Genomic DNA, 27939 nt, shown 5'->3' with positions numbered 1-27939 from the left:
CCAGTACATCAAGGCCGAACCATCAAATCTGGCTTGATATATTCCCCAAGTACCACACTGGACAACAAGTTATATTTCACTGACATGTCACAATGTTGTTCATCACATTAAATACAGCTGTTTCTGACTATTCACCCAGACCTCAGTACATGTTCCCATTCACAGACGACCAATACCAAGGAAAAGACGTTTAAATATCTCTGAAACACATCGGTTTCAACGATCGACACGTTATCGAATCAAGGGATAACATCCGCGTTCATCTTAAAAAACGCCAATGTTGATCCAGAAGAAGTGCATGATTCCCTCACAAAAACCCCTTTGTCTTTACGTAAACAACCTGGACGTTTGTGATTCATTCAGAATCCTCTCTGGCTGCCAGATCTCTGAGTTTCCATCGCATAGTGATGACAGACATCTGTAATCGGTGCAGTCTCTGCTTTAATGTGGTGCCTTCCTCGTGTGGTGTTCTTGAAGTGGTGACATTAGCAGGAGCACGCAATCAGACAAGCCCTGTTTGTGATTTTGTTACGTATAATTGCTTTAGATTTGATGTGTTTTGTTTGGATGACAGTGCTGGGTAGAGGCTTGTAGGTGAGTTTCTGGTATACTACATGTTAGGATCGGTGCTTCATCGTCTCCTGCTGCCTCCTGTGATGAAGAGGCATCAGCGTGTCATCACATCCTGTCCAGCAAAATGGCAGACTAATGAAGTGCTGCTGTGGCACCATGTTGCATACAATAAAGAGCTGTTTTTCAAATGAATAATTTTCATTTTATCAATCAATCAATCATTTATTTTAACTCACGGCCATGATCACATGGTATGGAGCACAGAACACAAACATTTGTACATTTGTAGCAAGTGGCAGGCTGTACATGTTCAACTAAAATACTCAATTTGGCAAAAAAATAAATAAATAAATAAAATTCAAAATGATTTAAACAGAGGAAGGACATTCTTCAAAAAGGTGCCTAATTTATAAATAACATTTAACTTATTAGATTGAAGTAACAAAATCAATTTAAACATAGATGGTTGGTTTGTATAATACTTTGGTAATTATTTTTGTCTGAGTTTCATTATATTTACATTTTTACATTCAAACAAAATATGAAACTCATCTCCAATACGGTTGACGTTACAGAGGTTACCAGGGATGGGAATTGATAAGATTTTTCCAATTCCGATTCTATTTTCGATTCTGTTTAACGATTCGATTCTTCATCGATTCTCATTTGGAAAAAAGGAGAAAAACAGGTCGATTAGCATCAACTTTGTTTTATATCTTATATCTAAAATTATCTCTAAAATTATTTGTTTTGAAAATAAATAAAATATCTAAAATAATAATAAAATAAATATTCTTCTCTAATAGAAATTAAAATTTCCTTTTTAAAAGGATATCTGAGCTGAGCACTCAAAAATAAAACCACGTCAGCCACTGACAAATACAATCAACTCAAGTGCAATGGAACTGTGCATTGTGCAATTCTGCAACCATCTACTATGAACAATTAACAATTCTTTTGCAGAAAAATAAGCATATCTGCTTTTTCCGGAAGGATAAGCAATCTTTCTGGACTTATGGTGTGTCCAGCTGTGGAGAACAGCAACTTGCCCTGTTGTCATCCGCTTTGGTAAAATGTAACCAAACTTTCGAGCGTTTATGCCGCTTTGTCACCATGTTTTCCCACTCGAATCGATAAGGGAATCGTTTGCAAAAAAGGCAAACGATTTCAAGGAATTGAAACACTGGGAACCGGTTCTCAACAAGAACCGGTTTTCGATTCCCATGGTTACAGAATCTCTGACTTCTATCCAGACCTTTACACCTTCCAGTGACTTTTGGTGTTATACTGTTATTCGTCCTAAAATTACAAATGGCCTGTCTATACTTTAGATTTTGACATAGTAAGTACTGTTCTAGGTTAAACTGTTGCTTAATCTCTACATAAATATCACATGATGTTCATCCTATAGAGTTCACTTCGCCATTTTTGCAGGAATTGATCTTTCAACCTTTGCTCAGCAGTTAGTTCCAACCAGTCAATGTTTTTACATATACTGTACCTCAACAGCTACAAGGGGAAGAGAGCTGCAGGCCTGGCCTGCTGCATGTGCCGTCCTCTTCACCACCATCAGTGACAAGTCCCGCCCCTTTTTCCCATGACTCACACGGGTCCGGGGAGTCGGACCTAAGCGTCTGCGCTCAGCCAGATGATTGGCCTGGCTGTTCCTGGACATATAATAGCCCGGGAATTGCATTTGGCAACATGTGGAAGGGAGAAAGAGGGAGCGAGTGATTGGGGATGATTTCATGACAGATATATCTGATCGCCAAAAAGCAGTCATGAAGCTGGAACTGCTGACAGACGTTTGAGTTGCACGACAGGAAGTCCCAATGTTTCTGAGAGGTCTTGTGTTTGTGCGAGTCTATATTTAGCTCTGTGTAATAATGCGTTTGCTGGCAGCCTGAGAACTGCGGGTTGGTGGATGCATTTGGGAGGATCTGGGTTCTGTCATTGGAGCGGATCATACATGTGGCTGTACGTTCTGTAAATGTGCTGGTCGTCGGCCATGAAGGACACGTGGAAATGCAATACGGCTGAGGAGGGAGGCCGACGACGGAGATCTCCCTTCTGTGGGGAAAAGTCACAGTGGACTTGGTTCTTATCCTGTCAGACAGCTGTTTCATGTGTTCATAGTGAAACACTTCCACACAGCGCTCTCTTATTGGATAAACAGCGGGTTGGGGTTTTTTCACACACTGGTGGTGCGTTAGTAACTGTTAGTGGTTAGTCTTTCAACACAGACGCTTTCTTCCCCTGCGTTTAAAATGTTTTATTTATTTTGAATTTGATGGCAGTGATTTTTCTCAGAAAGGTTGGGACATGGGTGTGGGTTAGAGTTGCCACCTTTCAGAAATGGAAATAAGGAACGCCCCGATTTCAACAACGCAGGCGCCAAAAAAAGGGACATCTCCAAAACTTCTCTGTTTTATGTGAAAAAACAAAATGCTTTGATTTAAAGTTAAAAGTGCTTTAATAGCATTGAACTTGCATGACTGCACAGACTAGCAACCATACTAGCAACTGAAATGCTATGTATGTCCAAATCAGCTCAGATGTACTGTATGCAAGTAAATATAAATATAGCTACAAGTGAAGGTCGGAAAATTAGAATATGGTGTAAAAGTTAATTTATTTCAATAATTCAACTTAAAAGGTGAAACTAATATATTACATAGTCTCATTACATGCAAAGCAAGATATATTAATTAAGCCTTTATTTGTTATCATTTTGATGATTGAATTGTTTATTGATTTCATAAAATATTCTAATTTTTTTGTTTTTTTTTATTTGGGGTTTTCATAAACTGTGATCCATAATCATCAAAATTATAACAAATAAAGGCTTGAAATATCTCACTTTGCATGTAGTGGGAAATAATATATTTAATATATTTGTTTCACCTTAGTTGAATTTATTGAAACGAATTAAGTGACATGACATCAATAAATAACAGAGAGCGTACCAACATATGTTGCTGTCTTTAATGTATCCTGTCCTTAATTTTGTTCATTATTGTTCATTATTATTGCAACCCTGGTGTGGGTGCTTAACTCCCAAAGGTGGCAGCAGGTCAGTCACATGATGAAGCGAGCGTCTTAGAGAGACTAGAGTCTAGTCTGGGAGCTGTAAAACACATTTAGTATAAACACTGAATGTTTTATCACATGTGGTGCATTATATCCTCAGCAAAACAGTACAGATAATAGAGATTTCAAGGTAGAATGGAAATCTGAACCAACATTTTGAAATAGATTTTGGAAGCTGTAGACGCTATGTCTCATCAGACTGAGGAGGAGAGGAAACATCCGGCTTATTGTCAGCGCTGAGCTGAAAGTGTTGCACGCTTGGAGAGGAAATGTCATTGCTGGAAGGCATAAATAGGTTTAAGAGCATATTCTCCCATGTAGATGACACATTTTGTAGGGGAGGCCTTGCATATTTCATCAAGACGATGTCAATTCAAGACGAGACAATTCATCCAAACCTTCAAATGTGATGACGTAAACTTAAAGTACATTTGTGTTTAAGGGTTGTAACTGTTGGGTTTTTCATCAAATACTGGAGGAGTTATTTCACTTCCTAATGATCCCACTTTACAATAATGAGAACCAGTAATTCATCTTAGGTGTATCAAAGTTAATGGAGTGAAATTGGTCAATGAGCAAAAAAGCCCTGATTTTGATTTTAATTTTAGCAAATACAGTCATGATTATGTATCAGAACTGAAGTTAAAAAGCAACAAGTACTAATGATCAGTGCAGTTGAAATTAAAAGGCAGATTACAACAGGATCTCTCATTCAGAATAAACACTGAATGTTTTATCACATGTGGTGCATTATATCCTCAGCAAACAGTACAGATAATAGAGATTTAAGGTAGAATGGAAATCTGAACCAACATTTTAAAATAGTTTTTGGAAGCCATAGACGCCATATCTCATCAGACTGAGGAGGAGAGGAAGCATCCGGCTTATTGTCAGCGCTCAGCTCAAAGTGTTGCACGCTTGGAGAGGAAATGTCATTGCTGGAAGGCATAAACAGGTTTAAGAGCAACATATTCTCCCATGTAGATGACACATTTTCAGGGGAGGCCTTGCATATTTCACCACGACGATATCAGCATGGCTTTGCAGTAGAAGAGTGCAGGTACTGACCCGACCCCCTGCAGTCCAGACCTGGACTAGACCGGGACAACGTCTCCCCAACCTCCAGCAACTGGTCTCCTCGTCCCTTCCCAGACTGTTTGGGTTAAAAATGGGGGATGCTACAAAGTGGACAATATCACCTTGTTCCAACCTTTATTTTATTTTTTTATTTATCCTTTATTTATCCAGGAAAGTCCCATTGAGATACAATATCTCTTCTGCCAGGGAGTCCTGGTCAAGATGGCAGCAGAAAAATAAATTCAGTTTCATATAAAAGAAAATGCATACAAGGACAAGTAACTTGATGTATGTGTTGTAGCTCATTCCAAGCTTGCGGTGCATAAAAGGAAAAGGCCGATTTACTTTTTAAAAAAAACAAACAAAACCTTGTTGCTACAGATAAAATCAGAAATTAACTTTTGAGGGTGCAAAATTAGCTTAGGATTCAGATGCAATAAGTAGGTTTTGATCATAGTAAAAGTACAGGTTCAGCTCCACATCTCTCCAAAGCTCCAGGTTTTATTTATTTTTTTGGCAGTTATACGCCCCAGATATCTGATATTCTTTTTTTTTTTTTTTGTAATTTACTTTTTATTCATTTTTCTTTTGAAGCAAAACAACATACATGCGCCAACTGGGCACAACACATATAACATGGGGGAGATCTGGGTGTTAATAATACATCAGAATCAGCATAAATACAGTATACACACATAGACACATGTACCCACACCCTTACTTATCTTGACAGCTCAGTCAGTTTCCACATATTACTCGCATATAGACACATATTCACATAAATACACACCATACCCACTCCTACTTGTACAGCATGTGTCTTTCTTTATATACCATATCTTTGTTTTTGCATGGGCACCTACATCCAAACTTAAAAAACATAAAGATTATGCACTTGGGGGGAGAAAAAAAAAAAAAAAAAAAAAACATCTAAATTTGGAAGATATGACCTTACTAATGGTTTGCCGATTATACAAAATCAGGTCTTAAATTTGACACATAAGAGAGCCACTTTGACCAATTTCCTTCAAAAATCTCAATTTGTTGTCTCAGCCTAAATGTGATCCTCTCCATCACTTATATATTATATATTATATCAATCCATTCATTTATTGTTGGTTTGTCCTTCTTAAGCCATTTTCTGGTCAGGGCCTTTTTGCATCCCACTAATAAAACTCCTAACAGGTATTTATCCTGCTTTGTGTATTTTAGTCCATTAAGATCACTAAGATACATGATTTTAAAGTTTAGGTACATTTTCTTTTTAAAAACAGCTTCCAGGACCCCGTGGACAGATATCTGATATTCTAACTCCTTTTATATTCAGAAATATACAACACAGACTCCCTCCATTAGCGTCAGCGACATATAGCTCTAAATGAGCCTTAAAAGCCCAGCCGGCCACCAGCTCTGGGTGTATCGATGAGTATAAGTAGCTCCACTCCCATTTGTGTCGGCACAGTTAGGGCCACCTCCCCGAGGGACCGGGCCTGCAGGGTCTGCTGACCTATTTCTGGATCCATAACGTGGTTAAAGTCCGCTCTCTGCCGCTAGCACCCTCGCCCGGCCCACACCAGCCCCTCCCGCACCCTGGTGCTGCATCGCCATGGGAACAGTGACATCACCGCTGGGAGGGGGCTGATGTTTGGCAGGAAGCATCCGTCTGTCCATCTGACGAGGTCGCACGGTGCAGGCAAAGTGATGGAAGAGAGCTGCTTATGTCAGGATTTATATTCAGTAAAAAGACCTTTTGGTGACTTTATTGTTTTTAATTATCAAAACTGATATACAGGACTGTCTCAGAAAATTAGAATATTGTGATAAAATCCTTTATTTTCTGTAATGCAATTACAGAAACAAAAATGTCATACATTCTGGATTCATTACAAATCAACTGAAATATTGCAAGCCTTTTATTATTTTAATATTGCTGATCATGGCTTACAGCTTAAGAAAACTCAAATATCCTATCTCAAAAAATTAGAATAATCTCGGAATCTTAATCTTAAACTGTAAACCATAATCAGCAATAATAAAATAATAAAAGGCTTGCAATATTTCAGTTGATTTGTAATAAATTCAGAATGTATGACATTTTTTTTTTTTTTTAATTGCATTACAGAAAATAAAGAACTTTATCACAATATTCTAATTTTCAGAGACAGTCCTGTATGTAGATGATTATAGGGATTGTATCTACCTGTATTCCTTCTTTTGCTGAAAAATTACTATTTAAAAGGTGCATTTTGTCCAACAGCATCTATAACTGCACAGGACAATCGTCAGGGAGCTGCAGGAGCAAGTTTAGTGCACCCTCATTTATTCCTGTTTTTATTATAAAGTCATCTGATCACAAACGTTTTCCCCCCACTGTTCAAATGTTTAACAAAATTGAAGCCAAAAAGACAAAGAATGTTAACGACACTAAGTGTCCCAGAGCTTCAGTATCTTGTAGATCTACCTTATAACTTGAAGTGGCCATTTCCTGTACGACTTTATCAGCCTCTCACATCTTTGGGCCGTATTTTGGTTCATTCTTCCTCACAATGACTTCATTGAGGAATCTGGGCATTCACTAATCCACACATCTCTTAATGTCTTAAAAATAACATAAGCAGTAAACCATGATCAGCAATATTAAAATAATAAAAGGCTTGCAATATTTCAGTTGATTTGTAATGAATCCAGAATGTATGACATTTTTGCATTACAGAAAATAAAGAACTTTATCACAATATTCTAATTTTCTGAGACAGTCCTGTATGATGTCTGCAGATTAATCATCACCTGCTTGGTGTTGATGAGAAAACATCCTATAGGCATGAGTTTCCATCAGGAACTGCACACCAGGACATAATCTCCTTGCTCCCTTTCTGCTGCCATTACGGCCCTTAACCTGTCTGGGGTGCAGATCCTCCTCCTCTTCTCTGTTCAGTCGTCTGTCCGCGTGGAATTCATGGCTTGCTTGTCACGCCGGGGATCACCACTTACACAGTTCATTCACACTTCACTGGCAGCGCTCATTATGTTTTAATTCCCCAACATGTCCTGCTGAGTCAGCAAAATGTAATCAGCTCGCTGGATGCTGCCGCTGGAGGAGGAAGAGGAGGAGGAGGAGGAGGGGGAACAGGGTTGATTACAGGTCACAGTGGGACACTTTTGACAGTCCCACTGCTGCCTCTGCAGCTGCCCTTACATGACCCATCACCCACTGCAGCATTTCACTCGCCTTTACACAAGTGCACAAACCGTGTGTGATGTCACCCATAGAGATTCCTGAAGAGAGGTTTGGAACACAGTTTTTATGTCCCAATATGTCTTAACTTATTATTCTGTACCACATCAGGTAAAATTAATCAATAAATGAATGGGATGTATAAGTAGGAACATGGACGTTTCATTGGTGGCAGCACAGACGATAGTTAGCTGTCGTCACTTACTTAGCGGTGGATTGAGTTCTGAGCTTCTGGGCTGCAACTGAAAACCAAACAGCATAATTAGTCATATTTTTAAGGAATATTTTTGTTGTGTGCAGTTAATTTTACTACCAGAATTGAGTCGGAGGATGAAGATGAGGAGCAGACCAAGAAACCGACTGAAACACGGCCCCATCATGTTAATCACAGTTAGCCGTGGCCACCAGCTCCTTCATTCCATCAATGCCAAGAGCTGCCGGCAGGTGCTTACCGATGAATATCCCATTTCAGATGTTTCTGTGGTGAAATCAATAATAACCGCTGCATTTAGTTGATGCTGGAATAAAAATGCCGGTTACTTCACTTAGCTTTGTAGCTTCTCAATGATTGATGGGGAACTGATAATGGCTGAGTCAACTGTCAATCAAAAGGGTAACCCTGAGCTCCACACCTGCTCCGGCGTGGATCGGCCACCGTGGATCATTTCAGGACCATTCCAGTCCGTATCTGCTGGGACCTGGAGTCTGTAATCCAGTTTGTCCAGCTGCAACAGGTGTAGCAAGTCAGGCAACAGCAGGTCATAGCAAAGCTCCTCTACTCCACCGTTCAGCTCTGGAAACACCTGTCTGAAACGCCCTGATGTATCATTGAAACTTTCCCAGATCGATTTGTGAATTTTGGAATAAAATAACATTTTCAGTCAAAATAAACTTCGATCGGTGGTCTAGCACCAAAGATAATATAGTTTTGATAATCAACTGAGACAACCAATTTATTCACGTGAGAAGCCAGGAATGTGAACAATATTACTTAAAAAAAAAAAGGGAATAAATAATCATTAAAATAACTTTAATCTTCATCGGCGGCCTTTTTCCCCCAGAAAATCTCATTCACTGTAACAAAGATGTCCTTGTTATGTCTACAGGACTGTCTCAGAAAATTAGAATATTGTGATAAAGTTCTTTATTTTCTGTAATGCAATTAAAAAAACAAAATGTCATACATTCTGGATTCATTACAAATCAACTGAAATATTGCAAGCCTTTTATTATTTTAATATTGCTGATTATGGCTTACAGTTTAAGATTAAGATTCCCATAATATTATAATTTTTTGAGATAGGATATTTGAGTTTTCTTAAGCTGTAAGCCATGATCAGCAATATTAAAATAATAAAAAGCTTGCAATATTTCAGTTGATTTGTAATGAATCCAGAATGTATGACATTTTTGCATTACAGAAAATAAAGGACTTTATCACAATATTCAAATTTTCTGAGACAGTCCTGTAGTGGACGGACCTTTATTATAAGACTGCTCACCAGATGTACTGGAGGACGGAGAAGCTGCAGCTCGTCTCTTGACTAAAACGCCGTAAGACAGGATGTCAAAAGGGTGTCAAAGTTTTAAAATTGCCCAAATTGTCAATTTGGACCATGAACCACAGAGACTAGAAAATCATCCCTAAAGTGGTCCAAAAAAATGTGCACCCCCATATAAACACTGGCCAGCTCACACGGAGGATTAAGGCAGTCGGCTGCCGGAGATTCTCCCTCCTAAATGGATGGTGACACTCCGACGTTAGCGGCGCTCACAGAGGCGTGATGGGTGACCCAGATCAGGGTGGGGTTGTAGGAAGGTGGGGGATGAGGACCAGACAGGAGAGGAGAGGAGGGCTGGCTGGGATTGGGGGTGAAGTGGGATTACGGCCTGGGTGGGGCAAAACTGGAAGAAAACAAGGCCCTGTGGGGGGTGGAAGGAAGGTAGGGATGTGAAAGTGCGAGACAGAAAACACCAACACACTTCCCCGTCTTTCTAAGTTACCACCAATTGAACACATCAGTCCTGAGACGTGATGGGATCTGACAGCCCTGCTTTTGACTTCCAGGGATATCGATTTAACCCTTTCAAGACGAGGACCCCGTCCACGCTCACACGCTGAGCTGTTGTGGGTCAACTGTTGGCTTCATTCATTCCTTTGTGAAACTATATGTCACGCAATATTTAACAGTTAGGGTTCAAAGCGGTACATGTTTCCGTTTTTTTTTTTTTTTAAAGAATGATTGCAGTTTTTTGTTCTTTGTTCTCTTTAGGCTGATGTACTTTTAACTTCTGGCCTTCTGATTCGAAGCCATAGACATCTGCAACATAATCAATCTGTGAAAGATAGCAAAAGCTGCAGGCTGCGTGCTTTACTACCTTCATTTATATCATCCCAGCCCGGGATCCAACACTAAGTGTTGGAATAAGTTTGTTATTTTTATCTTATAGTCCACTGAAACTGGCATCTTTCAGTATATCAGTATATCTCCATAATCAGAGAGAAATAGGATTAGAGCCCAGAAGTGGAAATCGTCAGTGTGATTGGGTGTCTATGAAACATAGACTTGAGTTTAGGTTTGTCCGGAAGCTGCAGCTTCAAGCTGAGTCAGGAGCAGTACGACGGCCTGTTGAGGAGAATTAAACACAGATGGGAGAAAAACTGGGAATGATTCAGTTGTCTGGTGTGAACACTGTTAAGACTGAGACTGAGAAGTCACAATAATTTATCTTTAAAAGATTCCCTCTCATGAAATGGTTCTGGTACCCCTCCCATTCCCATTTCCACCAGTACAGAACATACCAAACTAATCATGATGGGCAGGGGGTGGGCTTTATGCGGTGACTCAGACAGGAGCCACTATTAAAAGCAATCAATATCATTGCAGAATTGCAAATAACAGCTTAAATTATTATTATTTTTATTTTTTTTCAAAAAACTGACATCATTCCCCAGTTCATACTTTTTTTACTGTTAGTTATTTTGGATATACTTTCATTCTGCCTAGGTTACATGTTCCGTTTCTCTGCTTGGTTGTATGTATCCAATGGAGATGTGCGATTGCTGGCCAGGACGGGATATTGTTGCCATTCCCAGTACATTAGCACTACAAGTATATACATTCAATAATGAACTAGGATGGAAAAGTATAAGGCATATTTTTGCAGAGAATTTTGCAAAGTAAAAGCAGAAAAGAGGCCTGTTAACTTTCCAACTGTAATCAAACGGCACAACAAACCACTGGTTCCTCAAGGTTAATAGTTTATGCTTTTGGAAGAGTGACAGTGAGGTGTTCTGGGTCTGTTTTTCTGCAGTAAAATCAAAACACAGCGGCTCTGCGTGAGGGCAGTGTGTGAAACTTGACGTGATATTGCCAAAACAGCAGCCGAAAGCAGGTCAAATCCAAAACTAGCATCGGCGCAGCCTGCCTGTCAGCACGCCGCTTTTCTTCCTTTTCCTTCCTTGGCAACAGCTGGGACCAGACTGGCCTGTGACTGAGCCCAGAGCCCTGGGCTCAGATTTTCTGTCTGACAGTTTGGCCCAGTATCTTTGAGTGTCAGTAGGTCTTCCTTCTCCTCCTTCTCCTCCTCCCTGCTCCTCCTCCTCCTCCTCCTCCTCCTCCTTCTCCTCCTCATCCCTTTTCTCTTTTCCCTCCTCTGATCCTCTCTATGCAGCAGACACCAGCCAGATCCCTGCGGCCTGTTACCACGCAGCGCTGCAGGACAAAGGAGGAGGAGGCAGGAACGCGTTGAAGAACGAGAGCCGGAATAGTTTGACATTTTAGGAAACAGACTTGTTTGTGTTCCTGCTGAGAGAGAGAGGGAGAGAGAGACGATCTTTGGGTGAAATTAGCTGCAGCTGTGTGATGTTAATGATGCTGCGCCGCTAAGCTGCCAGGCGCTGAAGGGGCCCCCTGCCAATCTTGTTTAAAAAGCAACATTATGTGCCGCCTCTGAAAGGGGAAAATGCTGCTTTTATGAGGGTGCATGCTTGATTAACATTTATATACTTTTAGTGTTGTTAAATTGAATAGAACAAGCGTTTTTTTTACTGTTGTAATTAATCAATAGCAGCCTGTTTTGTGTATTGCTGGTACCAGAAGCTTATGACTGCCACTGTCTGTCATGTCCTGCACTTTTTTGACCAAGTACTTTTGCATTTTCAGGGAGAGATTTTATCTTTTATCATATTGAATCCCTCTCTAAGACCTCCCCATAAGCACCGTGCTTGTTGCCAAGGTAACAACAAGGGCTGCTAAGATTCAAAAGAGAAATGAAGGTGTGGCTTTGATTTTCTTTTTTAGCAGGCTAATACATATTTGGGAATTTAATGTGTGTGTATCCAAATATTATACTTAGTGTCCATTAACAACTTTGGCCTTCAAAAGTGAGGAAATAAAACTGCAAATCAGGGCCGGTAGGATGGAGATTTCAGTCATGTGGATGCTCAGACAAAGGGCAAAGCTGCTGGAGGAAATCCTGCAGCATGGAACGCCCTCTGGTGGCTGATTTGTGAACTTCAGCACAGACTTTCCAACATGACCTTGTCTCATTCTCTCTGATTCCTGCAGGTGAGCCGTCCCCTCCCCGGCGTCCCAGCAGGCAGGCATGGCAGACGGCAGGCAGCCAGATGAGCACTGGACCTCAAACGGCCAGGAGAACGGCGAGAACGGCTACTCCGCCTACAGCTCTGCCTACAGGGAGAACGGGTACCACGGTGCGGCAGCTGCACACCCAGGAACGACAGGTAGGCGCATTTTGTGCTCATGCGTGCATAAGGCATTTGCGTGCAGGGCAGTGTTGGCGGCATCGATCGGACTGCCAGCACGCATCACTGCTACAACTGCGACCGCTCGTCACTGGCTCCATGATGCCCAGCAAGGACAATCAATCCCCTTTAGGCGCTTGAACAGATCAAACTGCTTCACATGTCAATGAAAACTGAACTACCTGCTGCTAACAATGGCAGAAAAACAGTAGTAATGACTGTATTTTTAAGGATGAGGGCAATTTTCTATCTGATACTGTACATCTGTACTGGTTTAATTGTTGACATTACTCGCCAGGACCACGTACTCAAACCATAAAGGAACAAATGCTCTGCAGATAAATTTAGAGGGAGTCTCCACTCAGAGATGAAGACAGCGGAGTTGTACATTTTTTCATTCCCTTCTCCCATCTGTGTCTCGTCTTCCTGGTGTGTCTTTCTCTTTCTCTCTCCCTTCACAGTGGATGACTCAGCCAATTTGCCTCCCTCCCCTCCCCCTTCTCCATCCGCTGAGCAGATTGGGCCCGTGGCACAAGGTACATACACATTAAAACCACTCCAGACCGTCCATGATTTGATTGGTGGTGAAAGTGGCGCAAATGTCTCGAAAACCACACACCCAGCTCACTTATCGTAGGAGTCTGTTCTCGAGCCTCTTACTCCTGGTCCCTTTTTATACTTAATTTTTTCCTCTCTTTGCTTTCACTGATCACTATCTCGCTTGTAAGAGCCTGTAGCATGTGCCACACCACCCTGTCCTGCTCACATTTTGGTTCACTTCTCTAATTATTTTAGTGTTGTAGCATATAATGGAATCACAAGTGAGTATGAGGACTGTATAACACTAATGCTCCTTCAGGCAACAGTAGATAACCTGCCACTGGGGCCCTTTTACTCCATTAGTCTCCTTTGCCCTTTCAGCACTTCTTCTATTGTTCCTTTCTTCATTCTGTGTATTGATTTTCTCCAGAGTTAAATCACAGAATGACTTTCAACTCTCTTCGCTCACAGAGAATGCTACTGTCGTAGACTCATTCATTTGCATGCGCTTCACAATCACCAAAGTCACTTTTTAAAAGACACGGCCATAGTTTCACTTTGGTAGGCCAGTCTCTGCTAACCAACAAGCGCCCCTCCCCCGCTTGTGCACCTGCAGTCACGCCAGGTGGCTGCATGAAACTTCATCCTGGAGTCTACGCTTTGGGCAACAGTTTAATTTGCCGTGCAGTCACTTATATCACCACTGCAGTCCAGGATGGTGGAGTTTAACTGTCCACAGCAGGGAAAGTACAAGGCAGGTAGTGGCTACATGGTTAGCAGCAACTTACATGTAGTGTCTCCAATGTACATAATGCATTTTGATGCAAGTTTTACAAGTTTTCTGAAGAAAACAGATTTGTATCTGATTGTAAATGTGCAGATTATATATAGACTCAGTATATATATCTTTATGCATATTGTTTTTTTTTTGTTTTTTGTTTTTTTTTAGATGAATGTGATCAAACATCCTTTGATTTATTTAAAGAGCCAACTGCACTGCCCTAGCCGAGCTTTAGTTTAACCCAAGCACCAACCATCTTACTTCCGCATTGAGTCTCATGTGGGACTAAGATTCGTTGCAGTTCCTCCACTGAATAGTGACTGGCTCCAAAAGGGAGTCGGTCTCCTTTCACATCATTGTTAAAATGTCCAACTTTAGAGCAGAAAAACAGATATATTTCAGACCGGTTCAAAGAACCGATTTTGTCTCAATCGTTTTATTTGACATCCATGACTCTGAGAGGGGTGGATTTTTTTGTACCACACCAGGAGAGTTTAAAAAAATCAATCATTTATTTCTAATATGAAACTGTACAAAGGATGACTATGTATGTACCTCAAAGTTATGAAAACTAAAGACAAATATATGCATCACTAAGGGTGTTATTTATTTTTATTGTTGAGTGGCTTGTTGTGCTCTTGATTGGCCTCGCAAGGTTTGGGAAAGAAGGCTACTAAAGGCGGTAGTTGATTGGCCTTCTGTTGGGGGTGATTCCCGACGCCTGGCAGCCCATCCTGGCTAATCTGGACACTAGTTTAGCACTCCAACTAGTACTCAAGCCCGTAGCTTCTTCCCCACACCATTCAAGACCAATCTGAAAGGGTCCGGGTCACACTTATGGTCCAACAGACAGCTATCTAGCTGGGTCGGGGCTAGGCTAGCAACAGAAAACTGCTGCAGTTCCAGCAGACCTCTTTTCAGATGTTGCTACTGAAGCTACATCTGGAACTAGTTTGAATCTGAATGAATGTAATGTTAATTAGCATCACAGGTTTGCACAAGAATCTAATCTAAGAAAAAATCATGCATCAGCATTAGTTCACGTCCATAAGGAATTAAGATTCTTTGTGCTGCTCGGTCTGCACTAAAGGAACCTGATGTTGTAGTTGTCCATCAGGTTGCACCGTATAGCTAGGGTTGCCACCAGTCCCTTGAAATACGTAATTGTTACGTAATTGGGAATTAAAATTTGCGTTCCATATTGAACCAATACAGACACATATTATGTTCTTATTTATTTATGTCATAATATACAGGTGAAGGTCGGAAAATTTGAATATATTGCAAAACATTCGTAGTAAATTCAACTTAAGGTGAAACAAATATATTATTTCCGACTACATGCGAAATGAGATATTTCAAGCCTTATTTGTTATAATTTTGGTGATCATGTCTCCCATTTTATGAAAACCCCAAATAAAAAAATCTAAAAAAACATAGCATAGGAGCCTATTTCAGTTGGTAAATGGTTGGCTGTCTGTACAGTCATGCAAGTTCAATGCTATTAAAGCACTTTAAACTTTAAATCTAAGCGTTTTGTTTTTTCATATAAAATAAATACATTTCTATGCATTTTAGAAGTTTTGCGGATGCCCCTTTTTTGGCGCCTGCGCTGCTGAAATCTGGGTGTCCCTTATTTCTATTTCTTAAAGGTGGTAACCCTACATATAACCATATAACATGCTAGCCGGCAGTGCACTTGGCCCATCAAGATTCAACTGCAGGATGTTTTGATTGTATCCCATACATCTCCATCAAAGCTGAAAAATGTCTCGTCAACCCATTTCCAACCCAGTTCTGTTGTTGTCCATGTCTCATCTGTGTGTCTCCCTTCCCTGCTCCAAGAGGATAAAGTAGAGGTTGACAGTCAACCGCAGGATAAGGAGGCGGCTCCAGAGGAGCCCAGGAGTTACCAGGAGGAAGTGGCACATGAGCAGCCAGGACACACGCTCTTAGAACAGACACATTACTTAGCAGAGCCCCAGGCTTTGGGCTTCCAGCAAGTCCAGACACCTGAGGCCGTCAATGGAGGAAGTCATCAAAGTGAACACAGTCCGTCACAAAAAGGTGTGTGTGGATTTCAACACAGTTTGAGTGGGGGCCCTGTCTGTATGTATTAGCCGTGTACAATTTTGTCTTTGAGAATGTGATTGAGTGAGCGAGCGTACGTCTAGCACCTAATATGCATGAACCTCATGTCTTCTGTGATGGTTTCAAAAGCTAACTGCGATGCAGTTCAGGCTCCGCTGCCGAACTTCATGCTGCTTCGTTGCTCTGACTTCCTTCAGCTTCTGCTTCAGTATTTGAACTTGCGCCAAATGATGTGACATAACATTTTGAGTTTGATTTCTTTTTTGTTCTTCATGCATAACCATTTGCTTTGTAAGAGCACCTAATCAACCACATTATAGTTGATCATTTCTGCACTTTTGTATTGCCAGCTACATTGCAAATGCAAGTATGTCTGATGTCTAGATTGTCATTGTAGACGTAAGCGTTGTAAGACTTAGTCGTGTGTACATTTCTGTGCGGGTTTTGCTGGAATAATGTGCTTGAAGAAGCTGCTTCTGAGAACACCCACCTGTTTGGGTGCTTCACAAATGAGTCCTGGATGTATTTTAAGTCTGTGTATCCCTGCTTTAAGTTTCACTGTTTTCATTTTCATTCTCATCTCAAGGCAAAGGATAGTTATGTTTTCCTATTGTTGCATAGAACACTGGGCATTAAAATTCACCCCATTTGGACATGTATCATCATAGGATTAAAGATTCCACCTCTTGATAAATTGTATATCCCATTTTTAATCAAGTTATATTTAAATTCATATCAACACTATTCCAATTGTTGTGTTACGCAAAACAAACTTCTATCTGTATCATTGGGTTGACCATTTTTGTCAATCTTGTGTATTGCAATAGGAATTCAGTACCAGTGTACTATTATTTCTTGTCATTTAACATCATGCAACTCATTCCTTCATTCCAGTACTGTACGCTTAGATGCTGTGACCCCGCCCCTACCCCTGTGCTGTCGTGGCCGGCCACAAAATAGACTGGGCTGTGTGTTTTGCTTGATGGAGAGCTGTCTATGTGCAGAAGGCCTCAGCTTGACTGTTTGGGCTAGCTTATGTGGATGCTGCAAGAACAGCTTTGAGCTTTTGAGCAAACATGACCCCAAAAGTTGTAAAGTATCCTTCAACTCGCAGCCCAACCCAGCTCAGAGGAGAGTATCAGCAAAGCAGCTTGTGATTCTGCGGGAAAAGAAGGTGAGCATCACGTGACATCGATGCAGGAGAAACAGGTGGATGCTGAGAGAGCAAAACCTGAAGGTGGAGACCCTGCTTCGGATGAGCCACCCTTTAGCACTCCGAAAGAGGAAGATTCCTCTGATGCTTCAATTAAAAAGGCTAAGGAAGATAGAGAAGACCCAGTAGAAGAAGCCACTGAAAGCCACTTGGTTATGGAGGATAAAGCAGAAGAATTGAAACAACCTTCACAGACAGAAGATCTCTCGCATCTTCAGGCAGACAGCAAAGTGGGAATTACCTCAACAAGTGAATCAGAAGCCACTATCAATGAAAGTAAGGCGGAAACAAAGCCAGAGGAGGTAATTGATATTAAAGATCAAGACAGTAGCATTACAGAAGCTGACCAAAAGCAAGAGGCAGGGAAACCAGGTCCAGATGCAGGCACACAGTTGAAACCCACACCGGACATGACTGCAGGATCAAAAACATACTTTGAGACATCCTCAAGAAGCAAACAAGAGGGGCTTCCACAAAGCTACTATGAACTCAGCACAACAGCAGGCATGGATTTAAGAGGAGAAGCTGAAACTGTTGTGCAAACAAAAGAAGAGGAGACAAGACTGACGACATCACCTGGTAAAATGACAGTGGAACAAGAGAGTCCCTCCATAAAGATTATTGTAGGATCTCCTGGGGGACAGGCAGTGATAGGAGACGAGCCAAAAACCTCCTCAGAAAGTTTGTTGCCCATCAGTGGAAGCGTCGATGAATCAGCGGTTTCTCCTTCAACCTCATCCGTGGAGCCCCAGACACCCAAGATTACACCACCGGTCTCCATTACCCCACCGGTGTCCATTACCCCACCATCGACCGCAACACCAGAAGACATCCCCAGAATGCCAGAAGCAAGCTCTGAAAAGGACGCATGTCATTTCCAACGATCAGAAAGTATCTCTGAGATGTTGGACCTGGCTGGACCCCTGCCTCGCCCATCACTAGAGAGAAGGGAGCTCGACTACATGAGACGGAAGTCTGTGCCTGCCAATGTATCAGCGTTGGTGGGGAGCTCTCTGGCCAAGCTGTCCTTGGCAGATCAGACCTCAACCGTTGTCACGGGGGAACGCCAGCTGGAAGAAGTTGGTTACTGTGTGTTTAGTGAGTATTCGGCACCCATGCCATCCCCTGCTGATGTGCCCAGTTCCGGGGATTCTCCGCACCAATGTTTTCCTTCAGTGGAGCCAGAAGTGGAAGAGGAAGTTGCAAGTGCCCCAAAACCAGTACAAGCTCCTAAAGAAATTACCCCAGTGATCTCTCAAAAAACAACATTGGATAAGAAAGATTCACCTGTAAAGAGCCTTGAAAAAGCTGTGCCAAGTGGAGTAAAGCCAGACCGCCTAAGAATCCCGATGACTACCCCAAAGGACCGACTGACTGAATTTCGTCTGGAGACTGGCCTGCCTGGAGATATAAAGATCCAACCAATCCCAGAGGTGGATGTTGAAAAAGACCCCTCTAGAGAAGCTTCTCCTATCCCACCAGACATTTCCTTTACATTCATTCCTCCAGAGAATGGCAACAAAGCTACCATGACTCCACCCACCCCCAAGTCTCCACCTGACACACCCTTAGAAATCCAAGTCACTGGAGAAGGTGCAAAGACAGATGACTCACCAGAAAAAACTGAATTAGACAAAGATATCTCTAAACCTGAGCCCAATTTAGAAGATTCTGATGGAAAAGCTGACCAAACGGGAAAGAACAAGACAGAAAAACCCTTGCCATCCTCTCACCCTGTACAGGAGTGTACAGAAGAAAAGGATAAGATTCAAGGTGCACATGGCAAACTGTCAAAATTAGAAGAAAAGCAAAAGTCCTCACAAGCTCCTCCTGGTTTGAGCACTGAAAAGCCCTTAGATGAGAAAAAGGTTCATATCCAGTTACAAGAAGTGGTTCAAGCAAAAAGTCCACCAAAGCCCCAAATATCCTCTCCAATCATTATCATACCCCAAGCACAAGTGGACGAAGAGGTAGAGGAAGACGATGACATTGAGATTGCAGAAGAGCCTCAAGAGATAATGGAAGACACTGAGCCCATCAGCCACAAGACACAGCAAGAGGGGAGTCCCGCGAGACAATGCCAAGAAAAAGAGCAGGTTAGGCTTATGGTAGGGGATCAGATGCTGGAGGACGATCCCAAGTCTGGAGCCGAAGAATGGAGTCATAGCGCCCAAAACAGCGACGAGCCTGCAACAGACAGTTCCCACTTGTCTCCGTGTTCTGACCACGACCTCCCAAAGCAGACGCACATGGAAGAGGGCAAAAAAGAAGAGGACCAGGAGATAGAAAAGTTGGACAAGGATAAAGAGGGGGATGTATGGATAAAGAAAGATCAAATAAGGGAAGAGGAAGTGGAGCAAGCTGGTTCAGATGAGATGGAAGAGAAGAAAAATAAGGCTTTGATGGAAGAAGAGGACGAGAAGAAGAAAAATATTGACGACAGCCAGACGGCTAACGATGAGACGACCATGGACGTGTCCGTTCTTGAAACAGACAGTGGCTGGATGGACTCCCAAGGTACCCAGACCTTGTATATATTACTTGTTCTATAATTGTTGCAGTTGTTGTCTCTAGTAAATGTCGGGAGTAAGGAGTGTGAAGTGTTAGTCCTCTTTTGATCACTCTCCGCTGCAGATGATGACAAAAGTATCATGACTGAGCAAATCGAAGCGCTACCTCAGACCCAGACTTCTACCAGTATACTCGTGGTGGTGGACAGACCGTCTAAACGGGTCCCTGGCAGGGGGAGGGGACGTCCCGCCACCACTGATTACAAAGCGTCCCGCAAAACACCCATCCATCATCCACCAAGAGAGGAAGTCAAGAAGAGAAAAGGTTTTCCTTTTTCTGTTACCGAAGTGTTTTTACCCTCGTTTGCAATCAATGTTTTCAGCAATAATTCTTTTTAGACAGACTTAATACAACTATTTTTGAAAAAACAAGATGTAATGTTTGTGTTTAACCAGGGTGTGCATATTGGTATAATAATACGGTATCTCTCCTTTCTACTAGTAGGCGTACGGAGGGCTGACCACAATAAGGTATCAGCCCTCCTAACTCGCTCTCCATCTCGAAAAAGTGGAGCCAAAGTGGCGGCCAGACATCCTAGGCCCGCCGTGCTTCACGGTCCTGCTAGACACAAGGCCACAGGTGAACACCTTGTCACCAGGTGCCAATGCCGTGGATAGAGAGAGTTTGGGAACAAACATTGAACCTAATATTGCTACGTCTTAATACTGAACATTTCAGTGAAAAAAGAAAATTAGTTTTTAAGATTTTCCTTCTTTTCCTCTCTCTCTCTATTGATGGCATCATTGAGGAGTCAAGCAAGTGCAGTGTAGCTGGCAAACATCATGTGCTGCTGAGACATATTGGAAGTCATGATTTTCTTTTATTAACTTCTGTATTTTCTTTCTCATTTGTCAAAAGTGGAGTTCTCCCTCCTGCTTGGCTTCGTCTTTCTTTCTGCTATGTCACGCTATTTTATTGTTCCTTGCATAAACTATGCGAAGACATTGACTCTGATTTCTTTGTTTTTCTTGAAGTGTTATGTATGTTGCACATCATTGCTGGGAGTAGGTGCATTTTAAGGCTATGTGTTCTCTGCCTTGGCGCGAAAGAGCTTTGAATGTGAAATGGGAGTGACTGAGATGTGATGCGAGGACCTCTGCTGTCGAACACAAGGAAACCCCGTTTACCCCTTCAGCTTTTAACTGCAGGGCTGCCTGTTTGGTAGACGTGGGTGTGTTTGTGTGTAACCCGTGTAAACGTCGCCCCCTGCTGGTTCCCTGTGAGCATAGGTGTGTTTTCCTCTCAGGTGTGGAGCACCACCAGCCCCTCAGCGTGGCCCAGTCCAGGGAGAGACCCACTGTAAGTACAACACAACATGCTGCAGTATTTTGCATTTTAAATGACTTCAAAACATTATTTTGGAACAACAGGCTTGTACACAAGTGTGTGCCCTCTCTTTCAGTCCCATATTTTTCTGTGTTAAAACGTAACTTTAAAAAGATCATCGTGGGTAGTAACATAAGCTTCATTATGATTCAGTGGCTTGAAGGTCCACTTTGAGCTGCAACAACTTCAAGTTGTTACATAGGATTTCATCAGTCTCTTGCGTCGTTATGGGGAATCTTGATTTATTTTTCTGGTTCGGTTCATTGAGATCTTCGGGGATTCATAAATTCACAGCTCCCTTAAGGTTCTGACACACCATTTCAGATGAGTTGAAGGTTTTTTTTGTGTTTGTCAGAGTCTGACCTTGGATTTTCGTGAGCTGGGACCTAAATTGATGTTAAAATTTGGTAAATGTCCAAAATCCTTTCCATTTATGGATACTCTTTCTCCCTATACAACATTGGAGTTCAAATTCTCTTAAAATGTGGTAGTTGTAGAATCGATGTAAAGGAACTGTTTATTTTTTATTTTGCTTCTCCGTTGCTCTGCAGAGCCTCTCTGTCACAAATATATGTTGTTATTCTTCTGAAGCCTTATACGACGAAACCCCAAGAACAGCCTAGAATCTCTATGTTGTTGGTTTTTTGCACAAAATAAGTAAAGGATTTAAAGAGAGGTACTAACTTTTGTATACAGTATGCATATCCCAAAATGAAAGTGCATCTCAGAGTCCATAATCAAAGTTTATTTTATTACCTTTACTTGAATATAGCCCAACTGTATTCCCCAACTATTGTTAATGAACAACTATACGCAGTAGTACTGTCCCCTTTCTTTAAATGAACAATAGATTTTTAACTAAATGGAAATCCATTTAGTTGTAAACTTTGATTACTTTATGTATTTATGTCACACTTTTCTGCCGATTTGAAAGACGTAAACATCAGCTCTAGCTGTAAACACGACGGGGCAACTCCCAAGCATGCGTACATGGATCTCAAATCACATGTTTCTATTGTCTTGTATGAAAAGACAACTCCGCCTTCCTTATTTCTGCATGTCTGCACCTGTTTTCTTTCTGTCTCTGTCCTTTAATCACCACTGTCTTGCATGCACGCCCCGTTTCCTTGTCAGTCTCGACAAAGAAAGCCTGTGAGTATAGACAGCAAACAGCGGGCAATTATTTCTATTTCTTAACAGTATTTAAATAAAAAAGCAGTCATTGTGCTTTCCTGTGACAAAAGCCCAACATTTTCACTTCGTTACAAGCGTCCTTGTTATACCTTCCCTCCATTTGTGTTTCTTTTCCTTTATTTGTCTTCGTATTTACTCCTCAGATTGTCTCTATGGGTTTTTTTTCTAATCAGAAATACATTTCCTGCTCCTAAAATGATGTGAATTTAACATCATATGAAAAACATCACATGACATAATCATGACATTACACTGTGACATGTATAAATTCAACAAAAATGAATCTAAAATGCAGAAGCTGTGTGTGTTAAACTAAGTACACAACCTTTTAGAAGCACCTTTTGCAGCAATAAATAGAATGAATTGCTTTCAGTCTATTTTCCTTCCCAGTGATGCTTCAGTTCATCAGGGTGTGCAGTACAGCTCTTTCAGGCTCCCACCAGGTCTGGACCTTTTTCTTTTCTTTTCCAGCCGTTCAGATTTCATAGTGTATTTGGGACCATTGTTCTCTATCCCGATTGACTAAATTGTGGCTTTTGGGAACTTTGTTTTATCATCTAGAGAAGTTTATGGGTCGTACAGAGACGAGAGGCTGCCCAGGTCCTTGTGGACACACGGCAAGCCCAAATCATCACCCCTCCACCACCGTGCTTGACAGCTGCTGTGAGGCGTTTGTGCTCAGATGCTGTATTTGTTTTTCATCAAATATGGTGTTGTGGTTTCAGGCCAAACTTACTCCACTGTGGCCTCATTTGTCGCAGTCATTGGTCCAGATTTCTGGGGGTTTGCAAAGCCGCCATGTACCCCACTTCCAAACATACTTTTGTTTGGTGGTTTCTAATTATGTAGATATAACTGAACTTTTTTGCAGTTTCTGAGCATTGCAGTCTTATCTTAGGACAAATTTAATAATTAATTAATTCATTAATTAATTTATTTTCCACTAATGAATAACCTTTCTCACAGTGGAATTGTTGGGAAATGGCCTCATTACTCGTCACACAAGGGCAGCAAAAGTGGCCTTTGTAAGATCTTTGCCTTTTCTTCTTGGCATTATGTGAACACACCAACAAACTGACAAAACGTTTCATTAGCGGCATGTGGTGGCTGCTTAAATAAGATGAGGTTTGTTTAATAAATATTGACATCATGTAATATGTCATGTGATGTCAATCATTCAAGGTTGGATTTACCACATTTGAAAGACTTTTCAAGAACAAAAAGGTTTTAAAAACATGTCCTAATGTGTAAAACCTGCATGAAGCTACATATCCTCGTCGTGAACTATTTTCACTCCATCTCTCCTCGTGTCTTATCTCTCCATCTGTTCATCACTTCTGCACGTCTTCCATCTTTCCTGCATGCCTTCCTTCCACCCAGAGCCCCACGATGGGCATTCTGTTAAAGAAGGCGGTGCAGCGCAGCGGGGGGTCCCACCACCACGGCCCCCGGCCCGGCTCTGCCTGCAGCCTTAAACGGAGCCCCCTGGTGGAGGCGGAGCTGTGGCCGGCCCGGCCCTCCTCCGCATGCTCCCGCCCGCCCCCGCTGCCTTGCAAATGGGCAGGGAAGGTAAAGTGGGAGGGACAGAGCCGTAGCGGCAGTACTGGAGTTGAGGGGGGATGAGGGGGGATGGCATCCCCCCTGAAATAAAAACGTTCCAAATCATCCCCCCTGTAAAACTGACATCCCCCCTTTCCATCCCTTATGTCATTTCATCAATGAATGTGGTTTTACTGCTATTTCAACATTTAGAGTCATCACCAGAAAAATAACACCAGAAAAATAACTTATTTGACAATTTTCACCTGTTTCAAGTAAATTTTCACTTGAAATAAGTAGAAATCTGCCAGTGGGACAAGATTTATCTTTTTATTACAAGCAAAAAAAAACTTGTTCCACTGGCAGATTTTTCTACTTACAGGACTGTCTCAGAAAATTAGAATATTGTGATAAAGTTCTTTATTTTCTGTAATGCAATTTAAAAAAAAAAAAAAAAAAAAAAAAAAAGTCATACATTCTGGATTCATTACAAATCAACTGAAATATTGCAAGCCTTTTATTATTTTAATATTGCTGATTATGGCTTACAGCTTACGATTAAGAATATTCTAATTTTTTTAGATAGGATATTTGAGTTTTCTTAAGCTGTAAGCCATGATCAGCAATATTAAAATAATAAAAGGCTTGAAATATTTCAGTTGATTTGTAATGAATCCAGAATGTATGACATTTTTGTTTTTGTAATTGCATTACAGAAAATCACAATATTCTAATTTTCTGAGACAGTCCTGTATTTCAAGTGAAAATCTACATGAAACAGGTGAAAATTGTTGTTTTTTCCAGTGATGAGTCTTGTTTTAAGTGTAATGAGATTTTTTTTTTACTAAAATGAGACATTTTAACTAGAAATAAAACAAATATTCTTGTTAAGATTGTGAGTTTTTGCAGTGATCCATTTTACTTATCCTGTGAAGGACAGAGTCATATTGATAAGTTCAGAAAAGTGTTTTTTATTGTTGTGTTTTGATGTATTTGATGTAAGCCCAGTGGATATTTAAAGCTTACAGAAGGCTGCATTTAACTGCTGCTATGTCATTCCTGCAGTATTTCTGCAGCTGTTTTGGTCAGTGCTATTATTTGTAATATATTATTTGTAATCGGCACAAATTATCTGTCCCCATATGATAAAATCCCCCATCCCCCCCTGATTTTTTTTTTTTTTTTACAACTCGAGTACTGTTTGTTGCTCCAGGAGAGGTCTTACCGCAGCCCGGAGAAGAGATCCTCCCTCCCCAGGCCGGCCAAGTCTCTGACTCGCCACATCCCTGCGGCCGAGCAGGAAGACAACAGCACCCCCTCCAGGCCGACCTGTAAGACCACACCCGGCTTTCTCACATTCTCCTTCAACAGTTTACCAGAATTTAACTCCTCCACCCTCCTACCTTGCTTTTTTTATTTCTTTTTTTTTGCTCCCTATTTCCCTTCAATGTCCTTGTTCTTTTTCCTCCTTAAAGCGTTCCGTACAGACTCCAGAGGGGACGGCAGGTCTGGAAGAGCCGCTAGTATGGCAGGTAGAGCCCCTGGTAGCTCCTATTAAACCCATCGCTCGCTCCCCTCATCAACGTGTGACTTCTGAACAGCTAGTGCTGTAACTAGGGTTGCCAACTCCCTGAAAAATAAATAAGGGACACCTCATCTGCAGGGCCGGCCGACCCGATTGCCCTCACCTTTCCTGGCATGGTGAATTTTTTTAGCTCCTTTTTTTGTGAGTGAAACGATTTTTTAACTATTTGACTCGAACCTGAATTGAATTAGGTGCATATTTTTGAATGCCATGAACACATGGAAAACTACGGTGGCCGAGACCCGCCATTGCTGAAAATAAAAGTAACGCTGCAAACAGAAACAAACGCCGCTGCAAATAAAATAAACGCTGCAAACAAAAAGAAACGCCGCTGCAAATAAAAGAAACGCTGCAAATAAAATAAGAAAACGACGCAAATAAAAAAGCCACAACGGAAGTGAATTACCGGGGACTATTTTTGCCGATGCACCGGTGTTGCACATTAAAAATTACACGTAGCAACGTTGAACACTAACCTTTTCACTTATTTTCTCATTTGTTGTTCTTCTTATTCCTCGCTCTTCTTATTTCTTCCTTTTCACTTACGTCCTTTTCGTCGTCTTCTTCTCCTCTCACGTAAAAAACACCGGTGCATCAGCAAAAATAGTCCCTGGTAATTCACTTCCGTTGTGTCTTTTTTATTTGCGTCGTTTTTTTTTTTTATTTGCAGCGGCATTTCTTTATATTTGCAACGTTTCTTTTATTTGCAGCAGCGTTTGTTTTTATTTTCAGCGTTTTTTATTTGCACCGGCGTTTCTTTTTATTTGCAGCGGCGTTTCTTTTTATTTGCAGCATTTCTTTAATTTTCCGCAATGGCGGGTCTCGGCCACCGTAGAAAACACATTATTATCCAGCAATTCACTTTAATAAAAATTAACAAAATGAACTGAATAAAATAAGTATCTTTCTTAAACAGAAACCTGTCCTACTTAACTTAAAATTGTATACATTTATATAAAACAATAGAAAGAAAGCAGAACATCCATTCTGTAATAGTGCTTATTTTTAGTGCAATACAAAAAGGGCAAACAGAAAGTCTGTAGAAAACTTGTAAACATATTTGTGCCTGAAAGGCCATGACTGTAGGCTGAAGTTACAACTTATTTTTATTGTTTTTTTTTTTTCTGTTTTACTTATGAACTCAACAGCTCAATGCCATTTTCCATTGGCATTTTATGACTATTTTTTGACTCTCACAGTAATAGGGGACAAAGTGCGTCTCTTTTCAGCTCAATACGGGACGTGTACTTTAGTTTATACATACGGGACGATTCCGTTTTTCAAGGGAGGGTTGGCAACCCTAGCTGTAACACTCATTCATTCATCCTGAATCCACATTATTAAAAACGCTCTCTGCAGGTTCCGGTAGTTTAGAAAGTAGTCTTCTCCGTTTTAATTATCGCTGCATAAGAGGAATCCCACCGTCTCTGAGTAACCAAGCAACAAGCCGCAACCAATTACATGAGTTCAGCTGCCTGTGTGCTCTCCTGTTCCTTGTCAAACACTTTTGTTTGATCTGGGATGTTTGTTTTGGGATATTTCTGTGCAGCGGTTAAACTCCATCTCCATCCATTTCTCACATCTCTGTCTCTCCGAGGAAAGGTCTTCTTTTCTTCTGCTTCCACCTCCTGAAACAGTTTAACATCTGAATGTTATCTGGTCTCCTCTCAAGGCACAGACACGGCCCGGTCCCGGTCGGTGCGCAGCGGCGCCTCCACCCCGGGCTCCTCGGCCGTCACGCCCGGCACCCCGCCCAGCTACTCCTGCCGCACCCCGGGCTCCCGCACGCCCGGCAGCCACACGCCCAAGTCCTTCAGCGTCCTCCAGGAGAAGAAGGTGGCCGTGATCCGAACCCCGCCCAAGTCGCCTTCCTCCGTGCAGAGGCAGCTGAAGGTCCTGAACCAGCCCCTGCCCGACCTGAAGAATGTAAAGTCCAAGATCGGGTCCACCTCCAACCTGAAACACCAGCCTAAAGGCGGACAGGTATCAGGACCGTGCTGGGAGAACGTGGTGGCAGAATAACTTTGATGCTTTAGGAAGTCCTTTCTCATTTATAGAAGTTTAATATAATCAGCCATGACTTTAAAACCACCTGCCAGATTTTATATTGACCTCCTCATCCATTAGTGGAGGTGGTCATGTCTTTGTAAAGGATAATTCAGGTCCTGTTGGACTTTGGTGGTTCCAACAGTCACTGACACTTAATGATCAATAGTGTGACGACAGTCTCTTATGGTATTTTCTAACTAATGCACCATCTGTCACTTGTGGGGTCTAAGTAGTTTTTGTACCGTTCTCTAAGTAATTGAGGTCCAGGACTCCATGACCTTGATTTTTAATGACCATCAAAAAGATT

General features: G+C 41.5%; 1 protein-coding gene across 13 annotated transcripts in view; it reads left to right on the top strand.

Annotated features, from left to right (window-relative positions):
- Positions 1-27939, top strand: part of LOC133424852 (microtubule-associated protein tau-like) — a 92325-nt gene that overhangs the window by 54298 nt on the left and 10088 nt on the right. For 5 of the 13 annotated variants that reach the window (XM_061715393.1, XM_061715392.1, XM_061715387.1 and 2 more), the window contains exons 4-12: positions 12547-12722; positions 13205-13279; positions 15910-16131; positions 21186-21238; positions 22400-22417; positions 23840-24028; positions 25212-25329; positions 25474-25530; positions 27256-27566. In XM_061715393.1, coding sequence (XP_061571377.1) covers positions 12584-12722; positions 13205-13279; positions 15910-16131; positions 21186-21238; positions 22400-22417; positions 23840-24028; positions 25212-25329; positions 25474-25530; positions 27256-27566 — 1182 coding nt within the window. In that variant the 5' untranslated portion in view covers positions 12547-12583. The remainder of the gene's footprint in view (positions 1-12546; positions 12723-13204; positions 13280-15909; positions 16132-21185; positions 21239-22399; positions 22418-23839; positions 24029-25211; positions 25330-25473; positions 25531-27255; positions 27567-27939) is intronic. The other 8 variants (XM_061715397.1, XM_061715391.1, XM_061715400.1 and 5 more) reach the window with 6 other exon arrangements.

The sequence above is a fragment of the Cololabis saira genome, chromosome 24 (assembly GCF_033807715.1).
Source record: "Cololabis saira isolate AMF1-May2022 chromosome 24, fColSai1.1, whole genome shotgun sequence".
Taxonomy (NCBI): domain Eukaryota; kingdom Metazoa; phylum Chordata; class Actinopteri; order Beloniformes; family Belonidae; genus Cololabis; species Cololabis saira.
This window is presented reverse-complemented; position numbering and strand designations above follow the sequence as displayed.